The sequence below is a fragment of the Clytia hemisphaerica genome, unplaced genomic scaffold, assembly GCF_902728285.1.
Source record: "Clytia hemisphaerica strain Z4C2 unplaced genomic scaffold, Clytia hemisphaerica genome assembly, whole genome shotgun sequence".
Taxonomy (NCBI): domain Eukaryota; kingdom Metazoa; phylum Cnidaria; class Hydrozoa; order Leptothecata; family Clytiidae; genus Clytia; species Clytia hemisphaerica.
Window position 1 is genome coordinate 1077091 of NW_027103974.1, and position 25908 is coordinate 1102998.

Below are 25908 nucleotides of genomic sequence, written 5' to 3' on the forward strand. Positions count from 1 at the left end.
CCAGGGCAGTCCTGGTTTGGTCTATGGGGCAAAGCCCCAAGAAAATTATGCCTTTTTGCGGAATTAAGTGCTATAATATCAAATATTTGAAGACATTTTTCACTCATTTACCTTTTTCCATAGCTAATTTTATTTTTCATAAAGATTGAGTTCCAAAACTCAATTAAAGATTCAGTTCCTGCTACCGTTGCTACCGTTATTCGGTAGCAGAAAACTCCTATGAAATATGCCTGCAAGCGCTATTGTATTGTAATTATATCGCGGATATCTTGCTCTGGAACACCGGAAGATTCCAAAGCACAAAAAAACGGCACTTTTTGCTCTGGAGGGTCCTTAGATTTTTTGTTTTGCAAAATCTGCTAGCTAGGATTATCGGTTAGGGCCAGGATCAGTTAGGGTCAGGGTCGGAGCTTGGGAGTAACAGCAAATTCGATTGACTTCAAAATATGCCATTTTTGGCCTGATTGCCAATTATTTTGCATTCGATTGACAAAAATTTGAGTGACATAAATGCCAAATAAAAAAGATGTGGTGAATCTGGCATTCTTGGCATTTTTGGAACTTACCTCCATACGTCTCCATACAAAACACTGTTCCCACGAGACCTGTGTTCTTTTTGCTCCAATTTTGCCATTTTTGTCAAAGATTTTGAAAAATAGAAGACCTTCCAATGCTAAAGCAAAACAATGCCGATCGGCAATTGGATTGGTTAAAAAATCGTTTGTTTACAAACGCCGACAGAAAACTGCTGACTAAGCATCACAAAACGGAAATCATAATGGCGGCGTAGCGATGTACAAATTTGCCATGAAGCTGTGATCTTTGGGGCAAATTGTTTCGCTGCTATTTTTCACATCTTTACCCTAAGTGCCACCAGGTTCCAAATTGTTTCTACAAAATGTGTCTAAAAGTGGCAAAAGTGCTTACATTTTTTGCCACCTAATTCCAAATGATCGTTTGTGTCCTTTGTGTTAAAAGTGGTAAATTCTCAATCCCCACCAAGCAAAGAACCAATTTTGCATTAATTTTCCGTCGCTATGTAACTAGAGAATAAATTTATTCAAAGATGGCAGAAGGCATAATTTATGTTGTACCGATTGAAAATGTAATATAAAGACCTAGAAAAAGGCTCTGTTGCCGTCGGAATTTTACCTAGAAGGACCACTGTTTCGGGCCCGTATTTGAAGGAACGTGGTCTCGTTTTTACACATCGCCTGACACAAGTTAACTGAAGGAGCCACTTTTCACACTTTTTTAAAATGTTTCAACATGATGGTGGCAGAAGTGGGAACAAGTGCAAAAGTGGTAAAAGTGTAAGCGAAACAATTTGCCCCTTTTGACATTGAAATTGTAGATTTGGCAAATAGAGCAGTAAAGAATACAACTTTTCTATTTTTCCTATCTTTTTTTAAGTTCTTCCTTTATGCAATGATTTTTAGGGCACTTTGTTGACAATCTAACTCTTGCATCTAACTCTGGCATCAAAAATTCCCGTCTTCTTCAGAGAATTGAAGATAAGAAATAGTCTACACCCTAGGATCATGGATTGAAACAAATAAAAGAGGTGTTATGAAAGAAGAGATTTTACAGACGCCCCTCGAGCAAGGCACTGAAAGGCCACAGGTGCCAAAAAGAAGGGCTGTGTGAAATGCGGCAATCTTATTGGTGGAAATTAAATAAACAGTACGCGAAGGAGCGCCATGAAGCAATCAGCAACTTTCGTTTTTGGTGCAGATTTCTATCAGTCCATCACAAAGTGCCATATACTGCCATATAAACAAAACTCAACATCCTTACAAAAGTTGTCTTTTTGATTTCCCAAACATTCGTTTTTTAAGTGTTCACTTCCACAATAATTTATGGCATTGCAATTTCGGTCAGTCAACAGTCGGGTTCAACCATCGATCCTGACTTGACAATGTTTTTTGGTTGTTTTCGATGAAAAATATGAAGAAACTTGCGTTTACAATTATCATTTAGTTTTTTTCTGGCTGATAGAATGGCAGGATCCTCAATGGTTTCCCTAACTGAAAGTTTGATTTGACGGTTTTTTGTAAAAAGAGTTAACGTGTTGATTTTCTAACCCATATTTTGGATTTGTGAGAAGGCAAATGTTATTGTAAAAATAAGTTATTTAGAAGTGTAATCATACTCTTTCCAGGGAACTGGACCCACATTTTTCAATTCTTTCAAGCCCATTGTATTCTATGTTAAAGGTTCTCCTTTTGCCTCTACTTCAGTAGACCTTCCTTCACCCTTTTCTCCTTTAGAAAAATCCAAAACATCAATTTAAATCCATATATACCTGAAAAGCAGCACAGCCAGCAGTATGACCCTTTCATGGTATTTTGTGTGCTGTTATTTTTAACAGAAATATCGTTTGACTCTGTTTGACTTAATGCTGTTTTCTATTGGACCAGAGAAAGTGAAAGTGGAAATTGATTGTAAGAAAGAAATATTTTGTGATCTGAATGGAAAATAGAAGATTCAATCCCTAAAAGGTTACAAAGGCTAGGCCCAATCAGGCCAATCTCTAAACGGTGGTAACGCCGTATGAACTTGACAAATATTTTAGCATTGATAATAATCAGCTATTGTTTTTGAGTGTGTTTATCAAAGCTAAATAAGCTTTAAAAGTACAATTCAATATTTCATTTTTTAGAAACAATAACAATAATGCCTTCGAAGAAAAAGTCAATTGATGAAGCAAGGTCAAGGCTCCAAGAAAAACTTAACGAAGTTAAACATAAAGCTCAAAATCTTCATTCATTGATTGACAACTTATCCAAAGAGGTGTGATTTATTTTAAAAGATTTCAGAAGATGTACCGGGTAGTTCAAGAAAAAAACTTCGGGTGTTTGGTAACGTTTTTAGAGCTATCAAAGTGATCTATAAGGTTTACATTGCTTTATTTAAATTGGGGAGGGTCTAACTTAAACTTCGATGCATTAGTTTTTACATTTGGACAATCGGTTCAAAAGTTATGATCACTTACAGTCAAAAAAACCCTTTTCAAAAAGTGCAGAAAAACGTTAAAAAAATGGGGTGATTAAAATTTTGTTCGATTTGTTTTCTTCTTCTTACGCATTTTTACGATGTAATTATAAACTATAATTGAGTATTAAGAAATACCAAAGATACCAGAAGGTATTTGGATGTAAAATTAACAGTCCAAATTGTTAATTTGCTAAAACTTACGAAAAAGAAATGTTATTGGAAAGAGGCGCATGTGTTTAAAAATCTCCATCTCTTCATCAAAATATGCCAGAGTTAATGATGCTTTTCCCAACAAATAAGTTTTTGTTTATCGTTTAGTCAGGTTTAGTGAATATTTTCTTCATAAAAAATGTACCAGTACACTCATTATTAGACAGGTCTATTTCAGTTCCGTCTCTTTCTCATTGTTAATTTATTTAATCACCCATTTTTCGACCATTTTTCGCTCAATTTGAAAAGTGAAATCTTATTTTGAAAACCGATTATTCAAAAACTACTGAATCAAATTTAAAAAGTAACAGCTCAAAATTTAAGTTGGACCTGCCTCTTTCTTCAGCTTTCTTATGACATTATATTCAAGTTCATATGTTGATCAATTCTGCTCAAAGGCGTTGCCAAACATCCAAAATCTTTTTGAACCACCTAGTACTCAAGGTTATTGTTAAGGATGTCAATGTAAGAAATGACAGCACAACTGAATTTTTTGGCATTTCCCATGCATAATTTGTTTTAATGTCACACTTATTCTTGTAATCAATGTGTACAAAAATTTGCTACTTTTAGGCTGTAAGTATTGCAGAAGCATCGCTCAAAGAGACCAGCAAATCAAAGTTTCTCCACAGCTATCCTAACTCAAGTCAAGAATTGGAGAAATGTTTGAATAAGTTTCTGTTGTTGTCGGACGCTTTGGAAAGCTTAGATGGATCAGATGAAGAAGGTATGTCTTTATTAGTCAGTTTTTTCTTCATATTTTTGTGGTTTAATATTGACAAAATTGTTAGTTGGAAAAACGGGGGAGGGAGGGGGATTTCGAAAACTCTCACAATGACACTGACATGTCAGTATTTCTTCACTGGAGCATGAATGTAGTCAGGACTAAGACTTTAGTAGACAGTGAATACTGAGTATAGTACTATGAAATCAATTGTTTTGTAAATGGACAGCAACTTTTTCCCCCCTTTTTAAAGGTGAAGAAGAGAGTGGAGAAGATGATGATGAAGAGGATGAAAAAGACAATATCAGTGGTAAATATTTCCCTTGATATCCGTTTCAACTTTTATGATGTCTTTTTGGTACTACTGTAGTTTAAAGGGATAATCAGATGGTCTGAGATTTTAAGGGTACCTGTTCTTATGCATGAGAAAACGTGATTCCCCAAGTAATTTTGTCAACTGACGAGTCAATGTCAGGATATTCCACTTTAAAATTTCGAATTCTGAGCTCTTTCCAACGTGAAAGGTCCGCGAGAGGTCCCACTGTTTTTTTTTGAAGTTCCTGAGAAGTCTGTCTGACTTGTCGAAGGTGAGATATATTACAGGGGGTCTTGTAGAATTTTCTCAAAGATAATCGACGATGTATATTGGACATTCTTGACTCAAATAGGAATCTTCATGGTTTTATGTTCACATGATAAAAGGAAAGTAAAATGAGATATAATACCCAATTAAAGAAATAATTTACAAATGCTTTGCAGGACTTTACACTGTAAACCCCCTGACAGAAAGGTTTTCTTCAGAACTGTTTAAACGGCAATAACACTAAAAATTTGCTCCTCAACGGTCCGCATAAACAAATAAACGAAAGTGAAAGCAAATGTCTCTCGGAGTTTTGTGAGTTTTAAGCCAACTCGGATTACAATAGCAAACTGGAAAGCGCGATGCGAGATCCATAAAAAACATGGCGACTGCTTTTTGAGATCTTTTAAAAACCAAGAATTTGAGTTGGAGATTAAGAAACACTATTAAAGTTTTGGGTAAGGAAAAATACAGTCTGTTTTTCCCTGTAGGTTCAGTAGTGAAATATCTCAATCTTGGCAACCATCTGATTATCCCTTTAAGATTCGACACTCATTTGCATTTTTGTTTTGTAATTCTATTTTATGAAAATCTGCTTGCGAATCATACTGAAATATTTTACTGGTCATCGTTCATCGTTCTTAACTTTTTTTTTGTATTTATACTCAACTGCCAACTAGAAAGAGATTGCAATGTCTTCATTACTCTATTTTCTCTCCTATTAATTCAGTGTTCACAACAACTGGGCCGAGCACCTCGACAGCCATTTCGGAAGAAGAAAACAACCACATAGTTAACACACTGACAGATGTTAATCTCCCCTCAGATATCATTTCTTCGTCAACTGTTGTCACGCTCTCTCAATATGATGACGTATCATTCCTTCCCAATGACGTCACTTTGACAAATCATGATGACGTCAAAGCTCGACCACCGGACGTTCGAAAAAGAACGAACTCGCAAGACAGTATTTTTTCATCAGGTAAGAAAATCTTTTTGATATATTGAGCCTCAAATTGTTCTTAACCTGCTCTTATTTATAGGGTGTAATAGAGGTATTTTAGGCATTTTACAGGCTCAGCATTGTTCTTGAATTGTTCTTTTTTTTTTGCTGATTTTGAGCCTTATTGTTCATTTAAAATTGTTCTTTTATATAAAAAAGTGTAAAATTGGATTTGGATATTTTTCTTCTTTTTTATGAATTCTGTTGAATTGACCACTGCCGTCGCGTTATCTGCGTTCTCATTCTTGTTGTATTTTTCATCTTCTCCTTCAGTGTCCATGCAATTCCAATCGACACCAATGGTTCATCACAAATCACCAATCGCTCTCTCACCAGGTATCTAACATTTGTTACATGCTCCTGAGCAAAACCCCCTGAATTGTTTTGTCTTCCTCTTTTCCAATGCCCGATAATGATAATTTGAAATTTCTGAAAATCAGTTCTTCCGTTCAAATTTTATTGGTTTCTTGAAGTAAAAAATTTACACTGAGGTGTTGCTTGGAACCATTGAAGTAAGATCTACAAGCAAAAGATCTCAAACCATCTGGTTCTCCCTTAAACGATATCCAACCCTAAACTCACACCCATTCAAGTTGTCTGATACTCCGATGGCGGATTGACGGCCGCCCATGCTAAAGCGGGGCCAATTTCCCATCGGAGATGATTTATAGTTGGCCTCTGACGTGCCGCATCCCGCTAAGTCGGGTTCAACTACCCTTTTGCGTAAAGCAAAAAATATTTCGGTTTGACCAGCCAATCCCCGAAAGGGAGGGCTGGGTTACCAAGTCTCTCGCTGCACAATCATTGACGCGGTCTTGTAAAATTCCGTAATCTAAACCTTCCAGATGTTGAAAATTTTTCCAAATTTCAGAGCTTTAGCGTGTCGGATAAAAACTTCTGCATCTGGGTGCTAGATAACTCAAGCTACTTATCTCAAGCTATAGCCTACCCTCTTCTATTTCAGACATCAGCGTAGAGCGATACAAATGGGAGCAAGGTGTAGCTTATCCAGTCCTCATCACCAATTTCATTTCCCCATGGGAGTTTCATTTACAATTGGTCAACCCTGAGAATGATGTCATGGAGAAAATGTGGTATGTTCTTTGATCGTCATTTCTTTATAAATCCTTGTACAAGACAAAAATTTCACTTAGGGATGGGGAGTCCCTTGATCTCATAACAGATCCATTATATACACACGCCACGCTCTACTTAAAGGTGCGAATATGTATGTAATATGGCGAATGTGACGATCGAAGACTAAGAGTGCATTAAGTTTGACCTTTCAAAACTTTTGGAGCGGGAGTCCTAATTGGACCTACCTCGGAGGTCCTATAAATTAACCGATGTCCGTCCATTCGTCCGTTCGTTCGTCCGTCCGTCTTTTACCAGCTTTTCTCAGGATTGGCTCATTAGTTTTTTCTGATTTTTGGCACAATGATGCAAAATGGCAATGCCCAAAATGTGACGGAGCCCGATTTTCGAAAAAATATATATTTGGGCAAATTTGGGCCAAAAACTGCCTAAAAATAGGGTTTTTTGAACTTTGTGCAAAATCCTGTCATTAGGTTTTACTGATTTCTTGTACAAAGATGGAGGGCAAGATTCTCTGAAGAATGGCTGAAGTGGTTTTTCCTGGAAAATTCTTATTCGCCTTAAAAAACGGACTTTCGTATTTTGGGGAAATTCCCTTTAACCAAATAAGAAAATATAGCTTTTCTCAATGTTGACTCATAATTTTTTTCTGATTTTTTGCAAAATGATGCAAAATGACAATACCTAAAATGTGACGAAGCCCGATTTTCGAAAAAATATATATTTGGGCAAATTTGGGCCAAAAACTGCCTAAAAATAGGGTTTTTTGGACTTTGTGCAAAATCCTGTCATTAGGTTTTACTGATTTCTTGTACAAAGATGGAGGGCAAGATTCTCTGAAGAATGGCTGAAGTGGTTTTTCCTGGAAAATTCTTATTCGCCTTAAAAAACAGACTTTCGTATTTTGGGGAAATTCCCTTTAACCAAATAAGAAAATATAGCTTTTCTCAATGTTGACTCATAATTTTTTTCTGATTTTTTGCACAATGATGCAAAATGACAATACCTAAAATGTGACGAAGCCCGATTTTCAAAAAACATTTTTTTCTGGCCGAAAATGCCAGAAATATGCCGGAAAACTGGTTTTTTGGCATTTTCTCAAGGTTTTATTATTGTTTTTTTCTGATTTTTTGCTCAAAGATGCGTATTAACAGTGCCCAAAACATGGCCGAGTTTGATTTTTGAGAAAAAATTTTTTCCGGTTGAAAATGCCGGAAATCGCCGTGTTTGCAGATTTTCATTGGATTTTTTCCCTATGTTCATTTCTATGTTTTTTACACAAAAACCTAATTGATAACAATGCTCACCATCAAGCATGATTCAATTGTCAAAAAAACTGATTTTTGCGACCAGAACTTTCTATTTATTTTTTCCCTACAACCCTTCCCTCTCCCCCCATCAACAATCAATGATGAATTTATTGCGTTATGCATTTTCGCTAAACGCTATATTTTCTGACTGATTTTTTTCATTTTTCTCCTCGCATTGCTATCTAACTTTCATCATCAGGTAGGTCCATTCAGCATCTAGCTTGTTTTCTTTTATGTTAAGATGTGTTTTGGTTTTAGCTAGCTCAGGTAAGTCTTTATAAAGATGGTATCACCAAATTTCGTCTTTCCAGATTATGATAAAATGGTAGAAAAGCGTTGTTTTGTTCAGATCATAAGCTCCTAATGACGCCACGTAGCAACCCAAATAAAAAGGGCAGTTAAGGTATATACTAATCCATGGGTGAATATTTTTGCATTTTTAGCATTACATATATGAAAGATGCAACACAAGGTTACAGAGGTGGTATAGACGCTTTGCCATCAGTGGGAATGTTTTGTTGTGCTAAATACACTGACGAAACGTGGTACCGAGCCAAAATCGTTGACGTCATCAGCAAAGGTTCGATTTCTATTATTATTTTGTTACATTCTCTCCCCAACTCTCTTGGTAAAGGTGGTTTATTTCTCCCAATTCTTGTGCCCGATGCACCAAAATCCCAAATTATCCATTTTTGATTTGTACTGTGTAAGGGAATTTCGTACAAGTCAGTACGAAACTTGGGATTACGAGAAGTTCTATAACAGAAACAGCTATTGGGCTTTTCCAAAAATAGTCCGTGTCCCCGCTGTTGAGGATATCGGATATCCAGTGGGTAACGATTTTTGTTCAAAAGTGGATATCCAGGGGGTTAAATATCTACAAGGGAGCGGATATCCAGGGGGTAAAGTGTCTTTTCAAGTACAAAATACGATATCCAGGGGTAAGCATCTTTATAAGAGAGGATATCCAGGGGGTTGAGCATCTTTTTAAGAATGGATATCCAGGGGGTTTGATATCAATATCCTCAACAGTGCGGGTAAAATCTTTTTCTGGAAAAGCCTATTTCTTGTTCTTTTCTTCTCAGTCACTCTATGTTGTCTCAAACCGATCCTTATGATTTTTGAATTCGAAAAAGATTCGAATTATAGAGAGCATTTTATACTACTTTCCAGCTGAGAAGACCAATATTCGAATTCGAATTAAAGAGAGTTGACTGTAATTTCCTCTATTAGGTACCATCACAGAAGATTTCAAAGTTCAAGTTTACTTTATCGACGAAGGATTTTTCTCGGTGGTCGGTTCGTCACATTTGCGACCTTTGGATGAGAAGTTTGCCAACATGTTGCCATCACAAGCTTTCCATTGTATAATGGGTGGTGTGCAACCTATTGAAGCACTACAGAAAACTAATAAAAATGACTTGGGATTCCGTATGTATTTTGATTCTGTCTTGTTCACCTGAGCTATTCTTTTGTTGAAATATCCAACTCTTTTACACTTAAGTAACCAATTTAAATCAAGGCTCCCCGTTTTCAGAGAAGAGTACAAAAAACTTTTCTCCGACCATTTTGAAGCATTTTCACTGAGTCCAAATCAGTATTTTGTGAAATATTTGACTTTTTGGAAAGATCGCTTTTAGTTTGGAATTAGACACCCTGTAGAGCAGAATTTGGCATTTGTAATAACAATATCGGTCAAAATGTATTGAGAATTTTGGTTAATTCCTCGTTTTTATCGTTTTAAAGTTCATGCGAGAAAGTCGCTTTTGGACTTTGGTTAAATTAAGTTTAATATATCAACTTGGGTGGGGGTTTATAGACTTCCAGGCTATATTCTGAGCACTATTGGACCATTCTTGAACTTTTGGATCTCGGTTTTTAGTCTATTGTTAATATCAGAGTTAAAACTCTGCCCTTCCAAGTTAGATCGCTTCCAAATCGATTGTGGCTCTAAGATTTCGTGAGAATTTCCCTTTTTTCTCAAATATTATGACCAGGATTGTACCAAGTATCAGAGCGATTCATTGTAATCATAAAAAATTCATGTCAGAACTCTTGAGTTTCAAATTTCTATGTAACAATAATCAGCTAACTTCGTGTTTATATCATTTTCCAGAGACTTGTAGTAATTTATGGACCGAGAACAGCAAAACCTGGTTCCAACAGCAAATGGACATGGGTCTATTCGATGCTTATTTCAATGCGCCGCCACGGGCCGCATACACCGGCCCGCATCTCATTGGACATGATGTCATCACTTGTGATCTGTTTACGCATGCGCCGGAAAATAACTCCAAATTATGGAAATTCAGTTACGAACGACCAGAGTTGGAATCTCACTTGGGTTTTATGTTGATCACAAAGGGGTTTGCTTCTCATTGCTTCTTCTTCGAATCTGAACTCAGCCGAAAGAAATCGCAACGTATTTTAAGAGAAACTATGGAAAAATTGAAAGGTTAGTTTTAATAGATTTTTTAACCATGAACAATTATTGAGATCGCTTTTAGTTTTGCCTAAATCAAGTTTTTACCATAAGTAATCTCAAATATTACTTTAACCCGCGTTTGTTAATGTTATGGTCTATTTGTTTCGTTTTAGGTGGAGAAGTAAAAACACAACCGCAAGGTGCATGTGCTGTAGACGACCAAAAGCCCTCTTATCCAAACACTAAGCCAGATGCCGTACTAGATGAAAAAGAAAAGGAAGTCGCTATAAATTCACACGATTCACCACCTCAAAATCAAAAACATGATTCGTCAAAGCAACTTCAAAACCAAGAGGAAGAAAAGAAATCCAGGCCGAACAAAAATGCCAAGAAACGTAACAAAAACAAGGCTAAAAAGGCGTCTGCAAAAAGAAACAGCTCTGAAAGTGATTCGTCATCTTCGACCACCAGTTGTTCCATTGTTACCAAGAAACCTCTTCTTAATACTGAACCAATGCGCATTGAAATTCTACCAGACGCCAAGAACACTGAGAAACATTTCAAAGATGCAGTTAATCCAACAATAGACGTTGTACAAGTGAGACCTGAGTCTCAGGGAAGTGAGAATAAAGCGAGCGCAGAAGAAGAGATACCACAAATCACTGATGACCCTCAATTCGAATCATTTATAGAAGATCCTCCAGAGGAAATGCACCGTGAAAAATCACCAATAGAAATGACCATAGTTGGAGACATTGAGCAGCCAAAATTCCAATTTTCCACAACCTATCGAGAACTTTCACTACACGTGAAGAAAGATACTTTTGTGAAAGTTTTCGTATCCGAAGTGATCAACCCAGGGTTGTTTTACGTTCATTTGGTTTCACCACAAGTTGCCAAATTGGACGCCATGATGGAGCGATTGAACAATTTCTATGATTCTAAAGGTTTGATGTGACTTGTTAGAAACTTTCTCATTTCTTGGCGTGTTTTCGAAACCCATTTTACATACCATAAAGTTTTCGAATGGGGTTTTTCCAAAATCTATGAAAAGTTTTGGCAATTCCTCGACTTTTAGTTGTTTTTATCCCAGATTTTCAATAATTCTTGTGAATCATAAGGCTAAGACCTGACCATCAGTATAGAAGGTAACCTAAAATGGGCTGTTCCAATATACTGGCAAATGGAAATTGGCAAAATTTTCAAAAGAACCTTGGAAAGATTATTTTCCTACCTTTTAAGTGAGGGTGGACGAACTAAAATCAGTCTGGAACTCCCCGGTTAAAATAAGTTTTTACCACCTGGGAAAATAAAAAACACTAGTTTCTTAAGCCTTCGAAAGTATGATAAGAGAAATTGATCTGCATCATTAGAAACAAATAACAATTAAAAAAAAGATTGCAACTTTGAAGAGTTTCTAATGATTTGCGAGTATAGACCTTTCACTGGATTCTCTTTAGGTGAGGAGATTCGCGAGTTTTCACAACGTACACATTACGAAGAAGGGATAGCAGTGATCGCGCGTTATCCTGAAGATTATCGTTGGTATCGTGGCTTGATCGTCTCCAAATGTCATGAAGAAGAGGTATAATGGTTTTCGTCTCCACTCTTTTCTCCTTATGTATTTTTGTATTCTTAATAAGGCTTAAAAAGTAAATGGAGGGTCCCTTTAAACTTTCAAAAAGATCAAACTGATCTTACACCCTTCAGGTGTTAATCTCTTATATGAGAAAAAAATTCTTTGGGTTTTGAAAATGTCTTAAGCTTTCGACAAAAATTTGAAAAAAATATGAAAAATGTCACAAAAGTTAATACAGTTTCATCAATTTCCACATTGGACAATTTTGGCATTATCCATCATATAGAGAATTTAGCTGCGGCGGCGACAGGCTGGACTAAAATAGCATAAAATACTATTCATCTTTTGTCAGTACTTGTATCTTATTTTAACTTTAATAAACAAGCGTCCTCGATTGAATATTCCATCATCTTTGCATGATACAGGGAGAAGAAACAGAAGACAGTTACAACATTTTATACGTGGATTATGGAAGCAATGAAGTGGCAGCGATCAGTAATATCTTGCCAGTCTGTAAAGAGTTTTGTGAACTACCTATGGAAACTATTCCTTGTTGCTTAGCTGATATTTCACCAACCTCTCGTAAGCCAACTCTTGTTCTTATAATCTTGTGTGCATAATAAAGTTATGCTCAAAATGTATGAGCAATAAAGGCAATTTAAAAAACAAACATGATCCGGTCCCTGAAAATAATAAAAACACAACAAACAGGAGTGTTTAGCAGGTACCATGAGAGAAACATGCAATTTAAGATTCGGTATCAAAATGTATTTCCGTGCTTCAAATACGTTTTAACTAACTTAGGCAAGACCTAAGTTAAATTTGTTGTTCTACCGGCTCGACCGACCCCGTTTTTCCCAAAATCGAAAAAATAATAATATTGAATTTTCAGAGCTGGAGGATGCAGTAATTCTTGACTGAAAAAGTGTAATTTCATCCCTTATAAATTCAATGAATTTAAGGGTTTCACAATGGAAACGGCACGAAAGTCGCTCAGTAAAAAGTCTACTTACTGCTTCAAAACGTCACAAATTCTTTGGGCCTTGACAGTCCGACCCTTTATTTTTTTTATGCCGACCCACGCATTATTTTTCTGAAGGTAGAACAAGTAGAACAACAAATTATTTTTTTCTTGCCTTACATGTAATTTTATCAATTTTTATCATCATAATATCATTAGAGAAAAGAAAGGTACACACTTGGTCTGAATACCGAGCGTCGTTGAAAAATTCAGCTTAAGAGGCTGAGAGGTTGAACTTTATTGGATTTCATATTAAAGTTTATGCTCTAGTCCTGTCCAGGGGTAGATTTCCCTAGAGATTCTGATAGGAAATATTCTTTTTAGCGTTCATATCGAGTGAGAGATGTGAAGATGTTCAAGTGATACCGGCTGGCGATGAAAGTTCAGACGAAGAAAATGATGTCATTCTTACTGAGGGTGTACGAAAAGACATAGTACCGCCCAAATCTCCCTCCGCCCTTTCCAAATGGTCTGAGGTAAATAATGACTATCTATTTGTACCTTTGTCTTATTTAAATAAGGAACTTATATATTGTGTTTTCCTCATCATTAGCAACTCCGCGAGTAAAGTTAACGAGTCCGAGAACTAAGAATAATGATGATGATGTTTCCTCAAAAAAATGCTGCAATAAGTAGTGTGAAATGCTCCCCGAAATTCGAATCTTTCTATAATTTGTAAAAAGAAATCTTATCCCACAGTCTCAAGATCAAAAAAGAGAGACGAGAGGCAAATGTACAATATTGCTTTCCTTTCTTCAACAGATCTCCATCTCTTCCTTCAAGAAAGTGTCATTGATCGAATTACCGCTGTTGGCAGCATTGAAATCACCACAGAAGAACGATAATGGTTTATATGAAGTGTATTTGTATGATACAACCAATGACCGCGATCTCTTTATCAATCAATTTCTCGTCGATGAAGGTGTCGTCACTTCTAAAGTCTTCTCGAAAACAAGTCAGTGTACCAACTTTCTCAACTACCATCGGCCCTTTTTACGCCGGCCCTGCTTTAGCGTATTTAGCACATTTTCATTTTAGCCTGGCCTTTCTTTAATTCTGATCCCTTACGCCGGCCCTTTTTACGCCAGCTTTAAAAGAGCCGATAAGCTATGAAACATTTCTTCGTCGTAAAATTCTTCTTGCGTGTTGTTTTTTGTTGTGAGCCACTCCTACCCACCCAGATGTAAAAAGTTTTTACATTAAGCTAGTCTATAGATACACTTCAGCTTTAGAGTATACTTAATTAACCTTAGATAGGGTGGTCAGAGGAAATTTCAAACTTACTTGCAGAATACCAAACCAAGTTTAATGGAAAGCCATAACCATCAGAAGAAAAATGAGGGGTCATTTACCTTCCAATTCTTTAAAGTTCCAAAGATATTACATTTTGAAGTTCAGTTTTTCAAGCATTTTCGTGCACGCATCGCCAGCCATTTTGTACCTTCATTACGGCACCAAAAGCGAAAGTGTTTTATGAAAAATTCTGCGCGAGAGGTTTGGTGCGAGTTTTATTTTCCGTAGATGTAGCTGAAACGGGGGTAATTACACCATAATCTTTCCCTTAGCGCTTGCCACCGGAAACAGCTTGATTCTTACTTTTTTCACATTTGGAAAGAAAAACATTGTTCTTTCTAAAAAATTCACGTTCGATAAAAAAATTTGATTTTTTCAATGAAAAAAACGCATTTTAAGTACATAATTTGACTTCCTGAAAAATATACGTTGCTCCAACCAACGAACGTGGTACGTCTCAAAAGCTAAACTATTGCGGGGAACGATGCAAAAAATTCCAGATCGATAGCTGTTTCGGGTGGCTAGCGCTTTGGATTTTAGAACCCCCGGATAAAAATTTTTGCCGTGCCGCGAACAAGAAGTTTGAAAAAACTCATCCGCGAGTACTCATTTTCAAATTTTGAAGGAACATGAAGACATGATGTGCTGATTTTTTCTGCAAAAGAAAGCTGAATAAATTCTCTACACTTTGGAAAAAATACTTATGTTAAAAGAGGTTTCCTTCCTTGAGATATGTAAGCTTGAATATTTTTTTTCGAAAATCTATGTTATGTTACTGCCGCATGCCTAAGGTCCGACCTCCCTACCTTAGATAATTTGAAGAATTTCTTCCTTGAAATTAATTAACATTTTCTCCTCTGCACGCTCTGTAGTTTTTGCTATTTATCTATTCAGCACCAGTCGTTCAAATCACAGAGCTGGAATTGGAAGAGCAGCTGAAAACTGAAGGTAATTTTATTGTGAATTGAACATTACAAAAGGCCCACAGTTAATTCTGTCAAAAAAATCGTATCCAGAATCGTCCTCAAGTTAGATTGTCAGTACCTGCGATCCATTTTTAAGTAATTTTTATTTCAATTATTCTTTAAGGAGAAATGGCCGTTTGGGATCCGATGGAAGAACAATACATGTCCAATAGAAATGCTTATTCGGTGGATGTCAATAATCCGGCGGTGGCAATGCTCGGTTATGGTGGGCTTTTTGTTTCTTTACGGTTTCATTTATATCATATGTGTATATGAAGTGTTGTTTCTCATAAGAGAACTCGCAATTAATCTTAAGAAAGCTTCCTGATTGGTTAAAAGGATAAAATGGGTAAGTTATATTCGTCAAAAATGGAAGCATTCAGAGTGATTTTTGCAACATTTTGAAAAAACTACGCGAATTATTAATCTCACGTGATTTCACGGCACTTATTTTCGTGAAAATGTTCGTTAAAACATGAAATCAATATGGTGAATAATAAAACTTTTTTTACATCTTTTCAGTTGAGAAGGAGAAGAATATATGCCACCAATATTTACGTGGACGCTGTTATCGTGGCTCTTCTTGCAGATTTGCTCATGTCAAACCAGGTATGTCTGTCTTTCTACGGGACCCATTACAACTCCAAAATGAACCCTCAAACATTGAGAACCTAAGAAAGACGTAAAACATCAGGCGAAAACATTAAAAGATCCTTAAAAGCCTTGAAAAAATGATTTAATAACATTCGGTAATTATTTGCTTCGCCAGTTAGCTAGTTTGTTTTTCTTCCTCGATGAAAAAGCAGGCCTCTTTAATAAACCAAACAATTGAATATGACTAAATGATTGTAAGATGGTAAGATTTGGGCTGTTTGTACCGCACTTCTAAAAAATAAGAAAGGCCTTTCATATACTACAGGTAACAAAAAATCGACCCTGCACCCCAAAACTAAACGTCATATAGAGCTGCGTCGCAAATTTCCAGCAAAAAAATAAAAGTGAAAAAATGAATTAGAGGTGGTCCAGTTTTTCACCTTAGATGTCAATTCTCATTTGACTTACACCAGTCGTTTAAGCCCCCTCCCCCACCAAGATGCACAAAAGCTTAGGTCTGTTCTGAAAAAGCTCTGGGCACATCAGAGCTGTTTGTAACTTGATTCATTTCTTTTAAGACTCGTGGGATTTGAAATTTGAGATGGATGACAACGTAATTATATATACGGAGTTATATTTACATTAAATGTAAAAAATTACAGGATTTTTTGGAAGGTTTTTGGTTTTTATTTAATTTTTTTTTTCACGTGTTGACTTCTACCATTGACCATCATCTTCTGGTAAGGGAACCTCTTGGGCTTCCTTCACGAGTTCTTCGCAGAAGGTGATGCGTTCTTTTGAAATGATCCAAAAGTCGTCACCTTTTGCTAGTTCAAGGAGTTTTTGAAGAGATCTTGCGTCTTCGTTCTTGTTTTCTTCTTGTTGCTTCAGCTCAAAGTATTCTTCAGCGACTGAGTTTTGCGAGGGTGGAATGGTGTTGGACAGAAGTAAACCGCTTAGCAAATAACATTAATGACCCAAACTTGGGTTCGAAGAAATACTGGTCTATTCTAAATCAATTTCTTCATAGGAGGAAGTCGCCAAAGATTCCACCTGTTCGAGATTCCAGCAATAATCTTATTGCTGACGTTCCAACGAAAACAAATATATTTAATCAATTCTTTGCTAATCAGTGCTCTCTCATAGACACTGATAGTGTTTTACCGCAACTAAACTATGTAACTAATCTTAGAATAAACAATATCGCTCTTGATGAAGCCAAAATTTTAGCCCTCATTCGCGCACTTACGACTAAAAAAGCGCATGATTGGGATGACATCTCTATACAGATGATTAAAATCTGTGATGAATCCTTGGTTAAACCTCTTATGAAGATCTATCAATATTCTTTAGATTTTTGCATTTTTCCAACAAACTGAAAAAAAGCAAATGTTGTTCCTGTATACAAAAACAAAGGGGACAAGAGCGTGGTGAAAAATTATAGACCAGTGTCTCTTCTGCCTATTTTTGGAAAAATCTTTGAAAAATGCATCTTTGACTCCGTCTACACCTATTTCGAAAACAACAATATTTTCACTAATTCCCAGTCTGGTTTCCGCAAGGGTGATTCTTGTGTGTCTCAGCTGTTATCCATAACACACGACATCCTGAATGGTTTTGATGTTGATCCACCCCTAGATACTCGTGGAGTATTCCTTGATATTTCCAAAGCTTTTGACAGAGTTTGGCACGATGGTTTGATTTTCAAACTTAAGTCATATGGTGTTTCTGGCTCCCTTCTTTTATAAATCCAGAGTTTCTTCACGGGAGACGGCAGTGGGTTGTTCTTGATGGTCAAGCCTCTGATTGGACGGAAGTCTTGGCCGGTGTACCTCAGGGATCTATTCTCGGACCCCTCTTTTTTTTTATTTACATTAATGACCTCCCTGAAGGAATCATCTCTATGATCAAAATCTTCTCTATGATCAAAATCTTCTCTGATGACTCATCCTTGTTTCCGCTTATCCTAGACCATATTCGCTGTTCTCAAGAACTGAACAGTGACATGCAGAAGATAAGTGCGTGGGCTCATCAATGGAAAATGTCCTTCAACCCTGATCCTTCTAAACAGGCAGTTGAAGCAGCCATCGCAGTTCAGGATCATCAAAAACATCTTGGTCTCATACTTGATCAAAAGCTATGGCCTTTGACCGTCACCTTGATGAAAAAATAAAAAAAGCTAATCAAGGTATTGGTCTTATTCGCAGACTTCGCAAGTTTCTACCCAGGGATTGTCACTATATACAAAACCTATGTTAGACCACACCTAGATTATGGAGATATCGTATATGATCGTCCTGGTAATTCTACATTCTCTGAAAAACTCGAGTCTGTTCAATATGATGCTTGTCTTACAATTACTGGATGCTTCAGAGGAACATTCAGAGAAAAGATTTACCTTGAGTTGGGCTTTAAAAGCCTGGCAGACAGGCGGTTAATTAGAAGACTCATATATTTTTTTATAAAATAATAAAAGGCTTTGCTCCTGCTTATCTTACGAATATTCTTCCTCCCCAGAGAGGAGAGGAAGAACGCAATGCAGGGCGAAGGATAAAACCACCACTCGAGGCACCTTTCTGTAGAACCGAGCGTTATCGTGCCTCTTTCTTTCCTTTTTGCATAAATGAATGGAATAACCTCGGAAATCATATACGAAATCTTCCGACTATTAAGTCTTTTAAGCAAACAATTCTCCGATTTCTCAGACCCAGTGCTAACTCAGTTTTCAGAGCTAGTGACAACGATGGCGTTGTTCTCCTTAACCGATTAATGGTTGGTTTCAGTCACGTTCATGAGCATAAGTTTAGGCATAATTTTGCAGACACAGTTGACCCTTTCTGCAACTGTCGACAAAATTCAGTAGAAACAACACAGCATTTTTTGATGCTCTGATTATTCTAACGACAGACTTGTGATTTTTGGCAGCCTTCTTCAACCTGATATAACCGGTTGTTTCCATTTAATCCCAAAACATTGTGTAGAATACTTCTTTACGGCGACCCCGAGTTTAGCATTGTCCAAAATCATGATATGTTGAGCATAACGATAAAATTCATCTGTGATACTAGCCGTTTTGGGGGACCGTTATTCTAGTCTTACTCTAACTGCTCTCCTAGCTCTTTTTATTTTTGTTTTTCATTTTTGTTAGTAATTATCCTCTGTAGTTTCCATTTATTAATCATTATTGCTCATTTTGTTAGCTTGTTTTGGGTTCCTTCCTTCTGGCGGTATGATCTGGTGGTCCTTTTACGGGAGGTTAGGAACCCTTAGTTTTGTACTATTTGTTTGTGTTACCTACACTATAGATAAAAAAAAGAAGTAAACCGCATTCTTTCAATTGATTAAGCTTCTTGGAAGTGACGGATACTTCTGCACCGTTCTCATCCAGGAAGGTGATCAATTGTTGGCTGACAGCTCTACTTTCCGAAGATGTTGTCAACTTAGGAGGTCCATTTTGTGAGGGTGGAATGGCGTTGGGCGGAAGTAAACCGCATTCTTTAAATTGATTAAACTTCTTTGAAGTGATGGTTACTTCTGCACCATTCTTATCCAGGAAAGTGATCAACGAACTTGATTGTCCATGGGACTGGTTTGCTTTCGTATATAGAAGTTGAGTTCTTCTCCCCTTGGTATTATTGTTTTGATTTCGTCTCACGATTTCTTCGCAGGAGTTTTTTCGGGAGGAAGAATATTTCTGCTTATTGCATGACTTTTCAGTTTTGCTTGTTTTCAGCTATCTCTCTTCTTGACTGCAAACTCGGTTTGCTTTCAATGTTGACAGCATTTTCACACTTATTATTTCACTTTGTAAATACAATACAAAATTTTCACAAATAAAATCAGGATCAAAACTAATTCTGCATACTCTGAAAAGGTTTGTTTCAATATTGAAAGTAAAAAAAAATTATCTGCCATTTTTTATTTGACGTCAATTATGTATTTTGGTAATGCACTACGTCACATTATTAAAGATATGTTTTAGTATGTTTGTCCGTGCATAACAGTTTGTTAGCCTACTCCATCAGTACAGTCTTAACTTTTGGACCTACCCCGGTGGGGTGGAGGTCCTATAAATTAACCTTTGTCCGTTCGTTCGTTCGTCCGTTCGTTATTAGCTTTCCTCGTGATTGGCTCATTAGATTTTTCTGATTTTTGGCACAAAGATGTGTAACTATAAACCCTCGAATGTGACGGAGCCCGATTTTCAAAAAAAAATTTTTTTTGGCAAATTTGGGCCAAAATACGGCTAAAAAACGGGTTTTTTGGACTTTGTGAAAAATTGGATCATTAACTTTTTCTGATTTTTTGCATGAAAGTAGGGCACAATCATAGGTAAAAGATGGCTCAAGCAGATTTTTTCAAAAAAATTTTGTTGGCTCAAAAAACGCATGTTTATCTATAAGAATCACTATTAATAAGCATACAACAATGTTCTTAGTTAAATTACTCAATTTTTTAATGAGGTAGATGTTTTTTTTGCTCATGAGGGCTTACTTTTAAAAAATATATGTGTTTAGAGATGACATTCTGGTTGCTTGGCGTGTTTTTATAGGAAAACTGGCCAAATTCGATATTTATTTATAAGCACATTATCAATTACTTAGGTTTTAGCTTTTCTCGAGATTGGCTCTTTGATTCTTTATGATTTTTTGCACAAAAATGCATAACTATAAACCCTCAAAATGTGACAGAGCCCGATTTTCGAAAAAAAAAAATTTGGGCCAAATTTGGGCCAAAAAACGGCTAAAAAACGGGTTTTGTGAAAAATTGGATCATTAACTTTTTCTATTTTTTTGCATGAAAGTAGGGTACCATCATAGGTAAAAGATTGTCTGTACACAAACCCAATATCTACGGCTAATTTCAAAATTCATTGCCGTAGAGGAACTACGCTACGATAATCGTGAGATACACTCTGGTACAGAGTAAGGTAAAAGATGGCTCAACAGATTTTTTCAAAAAAGTTTTGTTGGCTCAAAAAACGCATGTTTATCTATAAGAATCACTATTAATAAGCATACAACAATGTGATAGATGTGATATCTTTATGAGATAGATGTTTTTTTTGCTCACGAAGTCTTGAGTATGAAAGAATATTTCAAGAGCATGAAATTTTGGTCTCGAAACGTTTTTTTATAAGAAACAAATGACTAATTTTAATAGATTGTCACTATTTGTGTTCTGAATGATTGTTTAATGGTCACGCTCACGTAGATATCAATTACATATGTGTTAAATGCATAACTAGGTAGGTCCATAAAAGTATCACTTGTTCATATAAAATTTACGGGAAACGCATATTTGGACTTTGTACCAAATGCTGCTCGCAAGCACTTAAGCTATATTCCTGCAAAAGCGGGACAAAAATCCGTTTTTTGAAGTTTGCAAAAAAAACGCCACATAGAAGATTATTCAATTTCAGTATGTGAAAAGAGCAGGAAAAATACAACTTTTCCCTTTTTTTGCAAAAGTTCTAGAAATGAAAATAAAAGGATAATGATAATTGAATACTATCCACTGATGATCCGCGGCACTATCGTAAAGCCAAAATCGCTTCGCGTACTCTTCGCTTGAGAAAATGATGGACAGATTAAGGTTTTCACCCGTGCGGAAGCTCACGGGCGTTCTGTAAGCGTTCTCGGCTCAATCCTCAAACTGCGCATAGAATGGTAGAACTTAGCTGCGACATTTCGATGGAAGTTGTTGGAATTTTTACAAGGCTCTTGAAAGAAAATCCTTTGTTTGATATCTTTCATAGCGTTAGCTTCTTGCTTTTCAATAAAAAATATCATGCCTACTTCGCTCCAAATCATCTTATTATCCTCCTTAGTTTAACAGAAACTGCAAGTATTATCTCGATGTTCTCTATTCTTGAACCGTTTCGGTCACAGAGTTTTCCACTTGTCGAAAAAAATTCAGAATGTTCAAAAGGTTATAATAACAAAGTTAAAACTAAGCAATGTTAAGGTTGATCCACCATGAGCTTAGAATTATTCCTGGTATATTGCTTGTGGTTCTTAGTAATTCTTTCGTAAGAGTTTGTAAGAGTTTGTATAAATTGTAGTACCAATTTTTGATTACCAGCTCCTCTTCTTTCAATATTTCTAGGAGACATTCCACAATCTTTCGAAGAGGTCTTTTGCACAGATGACATTGTGACGCTGCCAGATCTTGGGGATTGGGTACCAGTCACTGTTACTGCTTGTTTACATCCCGCCCATTTTTGGATTAATTTACCATGTGGATCCAAAACGTTCTCTCAGAAAGGTATGCGTGACTTTTTGACCTGCTATACTTCCTTCTTCTGCGTGAATACCAATATCGTGTTCCAAATTTAAGAATTTTTTATCAAACTGAACCTTGATCATAGAGTTCCTGAATGAATTTAAAGTGCAAAGCTAACATGATTTTCTATTCTGCTTGCAGCTATACAAGAATTGAATTTAGAAGAAGACCCTCTAATCCAATTGAATGAAACCATGAAGTAAGCTTGATTTCTTCATTTGTCAACCTTCCTTACCTTTTGAAGTCCTACTGGTGGTTCTGATTCAATATTTCTCATTATGGCCAGAGAATATTTCTAGTCTGGACTATTTTGCGATTCCGGTAACCTGCGATTTATTCCAAATGGCAAGTTTATTCTCAACAGCAATTTGATGTACATCACTCTGATTTAATATATATAATGGTGTTCAAACGTCGGAAGTTCAATGTGGGTACATAATTACACTGTTTAATGAATTTACCACCATAGTAACTTCTATTCACAAGTGAAACGGAAAGACGAAACTGATTTAACGATTCTGGCGGAAGGAGAATTAGTGGCTGCTTGCTACCAAGGAGACTGGTACCGAGCACGTGTTACCAACACTGCCGAAGATCTTGTACAGGTTTGAGTTTTCCTTGCTTGCTTGAAATATTTTTGACATTTTTCGTGATTTAGTGGAAAAACCGTATATCAAGGTTTCGTCTTTTTGCGTCGATAATTTTTATGTATGTGTCAGTCAAGCCGCATTTTGACTGAACAAATCATATCATATTCTGAAACAAATCCAACAATTTATTCAATATGTTTCATTCCCACAGGTCTTCTACGTAGATTACGGTAATACGCAAGTGATCGGTGAAGAAAGCATTCGGAAATTGATTCCCGACTTCTTGCACTTACCTCTACAGTGTGTTGAATGCACAATGAATGGCGTTGACCTGCAAGTGAACCTTCCGCAACATAATCTCATCTTGTACAACGAGTTGAGGTGAGTTGAATGCTTTGTTTTGTGGAAAAACGGATGATTTTTTCGACAGATTACAAATAACCTGAGCCTTATATATTAGTTATTTCAACCAATCAAAATTTCGTATTCTTACCAGCCTATTATAATTTTCGTCCGTCGTCGTGATTATTCTGGTATACTTAACCTCAGTATTTTAAGCTGATCTAAAGGAATACCTTTATGTCATATCGCATTAAAACATTTAAGAGCCCAAACCTTTTGAAAAGGCTCAGTCGATGCCGAGTCATAATTACTATGTATGTGAACAATCGTCCAGACTTCGTCAAATATAACTTTCGTAAGGGTGGTATTACCTAATCACCTCCCTCCGAGCACAAGTAAATGGTACTAATGTGAATTTTTGTTTTTCTTTACAGGTTGAAATTTCAAGAGCTAACGGCAGATAAGCTACTAATGGCTCTTGTTGTAGCAAAGTGAGTTATTTTTAAAAGAGCCTTTCATAAAACGCTTTTTGAAATCTAACTGGTCTCAAAATAGCCTAAAGCGCTTGACCTCGTTTCTTCAAGTTTTGAAAAATTTAGATGATGGAAATGGGATATTTATCTTACCAAAAAGCCTAATACACCTTTTGCTTGTCAACTTTTAGATCACCTCGAAAAGACTTGGTATTGGACGTTTACGACACTTCAGTAGAGCCTCACGTTTGTATCAATAAGATTGTCTCTTCTTGGGAAGGTATGGAGAAAGTGAAAGCCATCTCAAATGAAAATTTCATCAAAAATGTCGATGGTAAAAAACGAGAATTTCTTTATCCTGGGTAAATATAGAAGAAAACATTTTTGAGAAAGACTGTTTAAGTTGAATTTGTTGACAACTTTTGATATACTTTTGGGCATTAGAATGTTAATCAACAAAACTGAGCAAGGTGCTTGAACTTATGAGAATTCATACGGCTGGGAGAACTCGATCTGATAAAAAAACGTCTGTGTTGGCTAAAACTTAGCCTATAGAATCGCAAACTTACAGTATGATGCAGAAGATAATTTGCGAAAGTTATTTTTCATACTGTAGTTCTCCATATCAATATTTGACATTTTCTCGATTGAAAGCCTATTCTTAAATAAGGCCGTAGATGCTGTATGTTAAATATCTTTAGTGCCCCGGAGAATTTTCCGGCGACATTTCCCCTATCGAAAATTTAGTATTCGACTAATACACAAATAAAACTTTGCAATAAAGCCTGGGTAATACATCAGAACACTCATCTTAGAAAATGTCCAAAGTTGTTTTCGTTTTTGTAAATACGAGGAGCTTTTTTTACGCATGTACGCATACTTTTTGTTGTATTTTGTTAGATAGGTATACATTTACATTTTTATTCTAGAGTTTATACTTTTATAGGCGTTTTGATGTACATATTTTTTAAAAACGAAAGAAAAATATTAAACCTTAAAAACAGTGTTTTTCAGCCCAGTTCAGCCAGAAACAGCTGTTTTGTCCAGTTTTTGCGCTTTTGGAAGCTCAATATCTCGAGTTAGGTACTGAAATCACCTATACTCGCAATATATCACTAATCTTAATTTTTTGAGAGCTTTCCAAAGAGATACAACAAGTCTCCGTTTTCTCAAGCTAAAATTTTCATTAATTTTTCACCCTATGATTTTTGCCTGAGACCGTCGTATTTGTCCGAAAATCACACCAAAGTGTCCGGAAAAAAAATGGCACCCAAGTTATTTTGCTTCCCCTACCCCTTAGCTTTCCAAAAATGTATAACAAGTGCTTTGAATAAAAAAATCGAGCGATTTTACAAATTTCCCCCTACTAGTAAATAATTCACCGGTAAAAATGACAAAATCTTTTCGGCTGCATGTAACCATAGACCTGTTCCTGAAGAAAAAACATTTTTCTCATTACAGTATATGGCCCCCAAAACGGAGGTCGTCATTAAAATGAGAATTTTGACCTATAGATTTATCAGAATTAAACGATTTTTTTTATGTTGAAAAAATGATGGTCATACTTAAAAATGAGCATGCTTTTGATGATTTGAGACAGCTTCAAAATAACATATTTGCGTCTGAAGGACATATTTCGACACCAAGATTAGATAAAAATTGCATATAACTCACTTTCAGAAAATGCAGATACATCTGTGACTTTAGAGGATGGGTAAAAATTATAGCATCTTAAAGGTCAACCAGTATTTTGGGGTCCTAGAACCACCATTGATAAAACTAATTGATAATTCTAAATATGAGAAACAGCAAAAAATCTTGGAATTCCATTCCTATCAGCTTGAAATAATAGTTTATAACAAAAAATTTATATTACATATAAAATTTTTCGCTGAATCAGCAAAAACGGCAAATTCTTTCAATTTTTTGCAAAATGTAGGAGAAAAATATCTTTAAAGCTTAATATTTTCAGTTTCAGTTAAGCGCTGTTTTTCTAAATTTTTTCAGCATATTCCATACATGAATGGAACTATTTTCAAAAGAGATTGGTTTTCAGAAACTTGATTAAGACGTTGTTAAATCAAAATTGTCATTTTGAAAATTTCTAAATTTTCAGTTTGGACTTTGCACCCGGGGGGGGGGGGTCACTCATATGATCTGGCCTACGTCATGTGCCGCGCTTAAGGGTGGGGGTTTTTCTGCATCCCAAAATGCACTGTAAGGGTGTGAGATTGCACTGCAAGGGTCGAATTTTAAAACAAATTCAAAATAATTGTTAAAAAGAAAGGTTTTTGCTTCTCCTTTGTTTGAAAAAGTTTCTATGGTCTGATAATTACAGCTGACAAGAATAATTTTCTCAGTTTTTCTTTGAAACAGAAAATGTCCCAAGCTCTTTCTCTTCACGCAGATTTACAGCTGAGAA

General features: G+C 36.1%; 1 protein-coding gene across 1 annotated transcript; it reads left to right on the forward strand.

The window, feature by feature from the left end:
• The first annotated feature begins 2662 nt into the window (after positions 1-2662).
• On the forward strand, positions 2663-24460 carry LOC136810658 (tudor domain-containing 6-like). Its single transcript, XM_067067228.1, has 23 exons — positions 2663-2793; positions 3781-3934; positions 4185-4241; positions 5242-5493; positions 5788-5850; positions 6479-6608; positions 8363-8499; positions 9153-9350; positions 10036-10374; positions 10518-11291; positions 11805-11929; positions 12349-12505; positions 13269-13420; positions 13707-13899; positions 15132-15185; positions 15327-15428; positions 15725-15811; positions 21905-22063; positions 22223-22280; positions 22551-22686; positions 22883-23052; positions 23448-23504; positions 23678-24460. The coding sequence occupies exons 1-23, from the start codon at positions 2677-2679 to the stop codon at positions 23850-23852; spliced, it is 3846 nt and encodes a 1281-aa protein (XP_066923329.1). The 5' UTR covers positions 2663-2676; the 3' UTR covers positions 23853-24460.
• The last annotated feature ends 1448 nt before the right edge of the window (positions 24461-25908 follow it).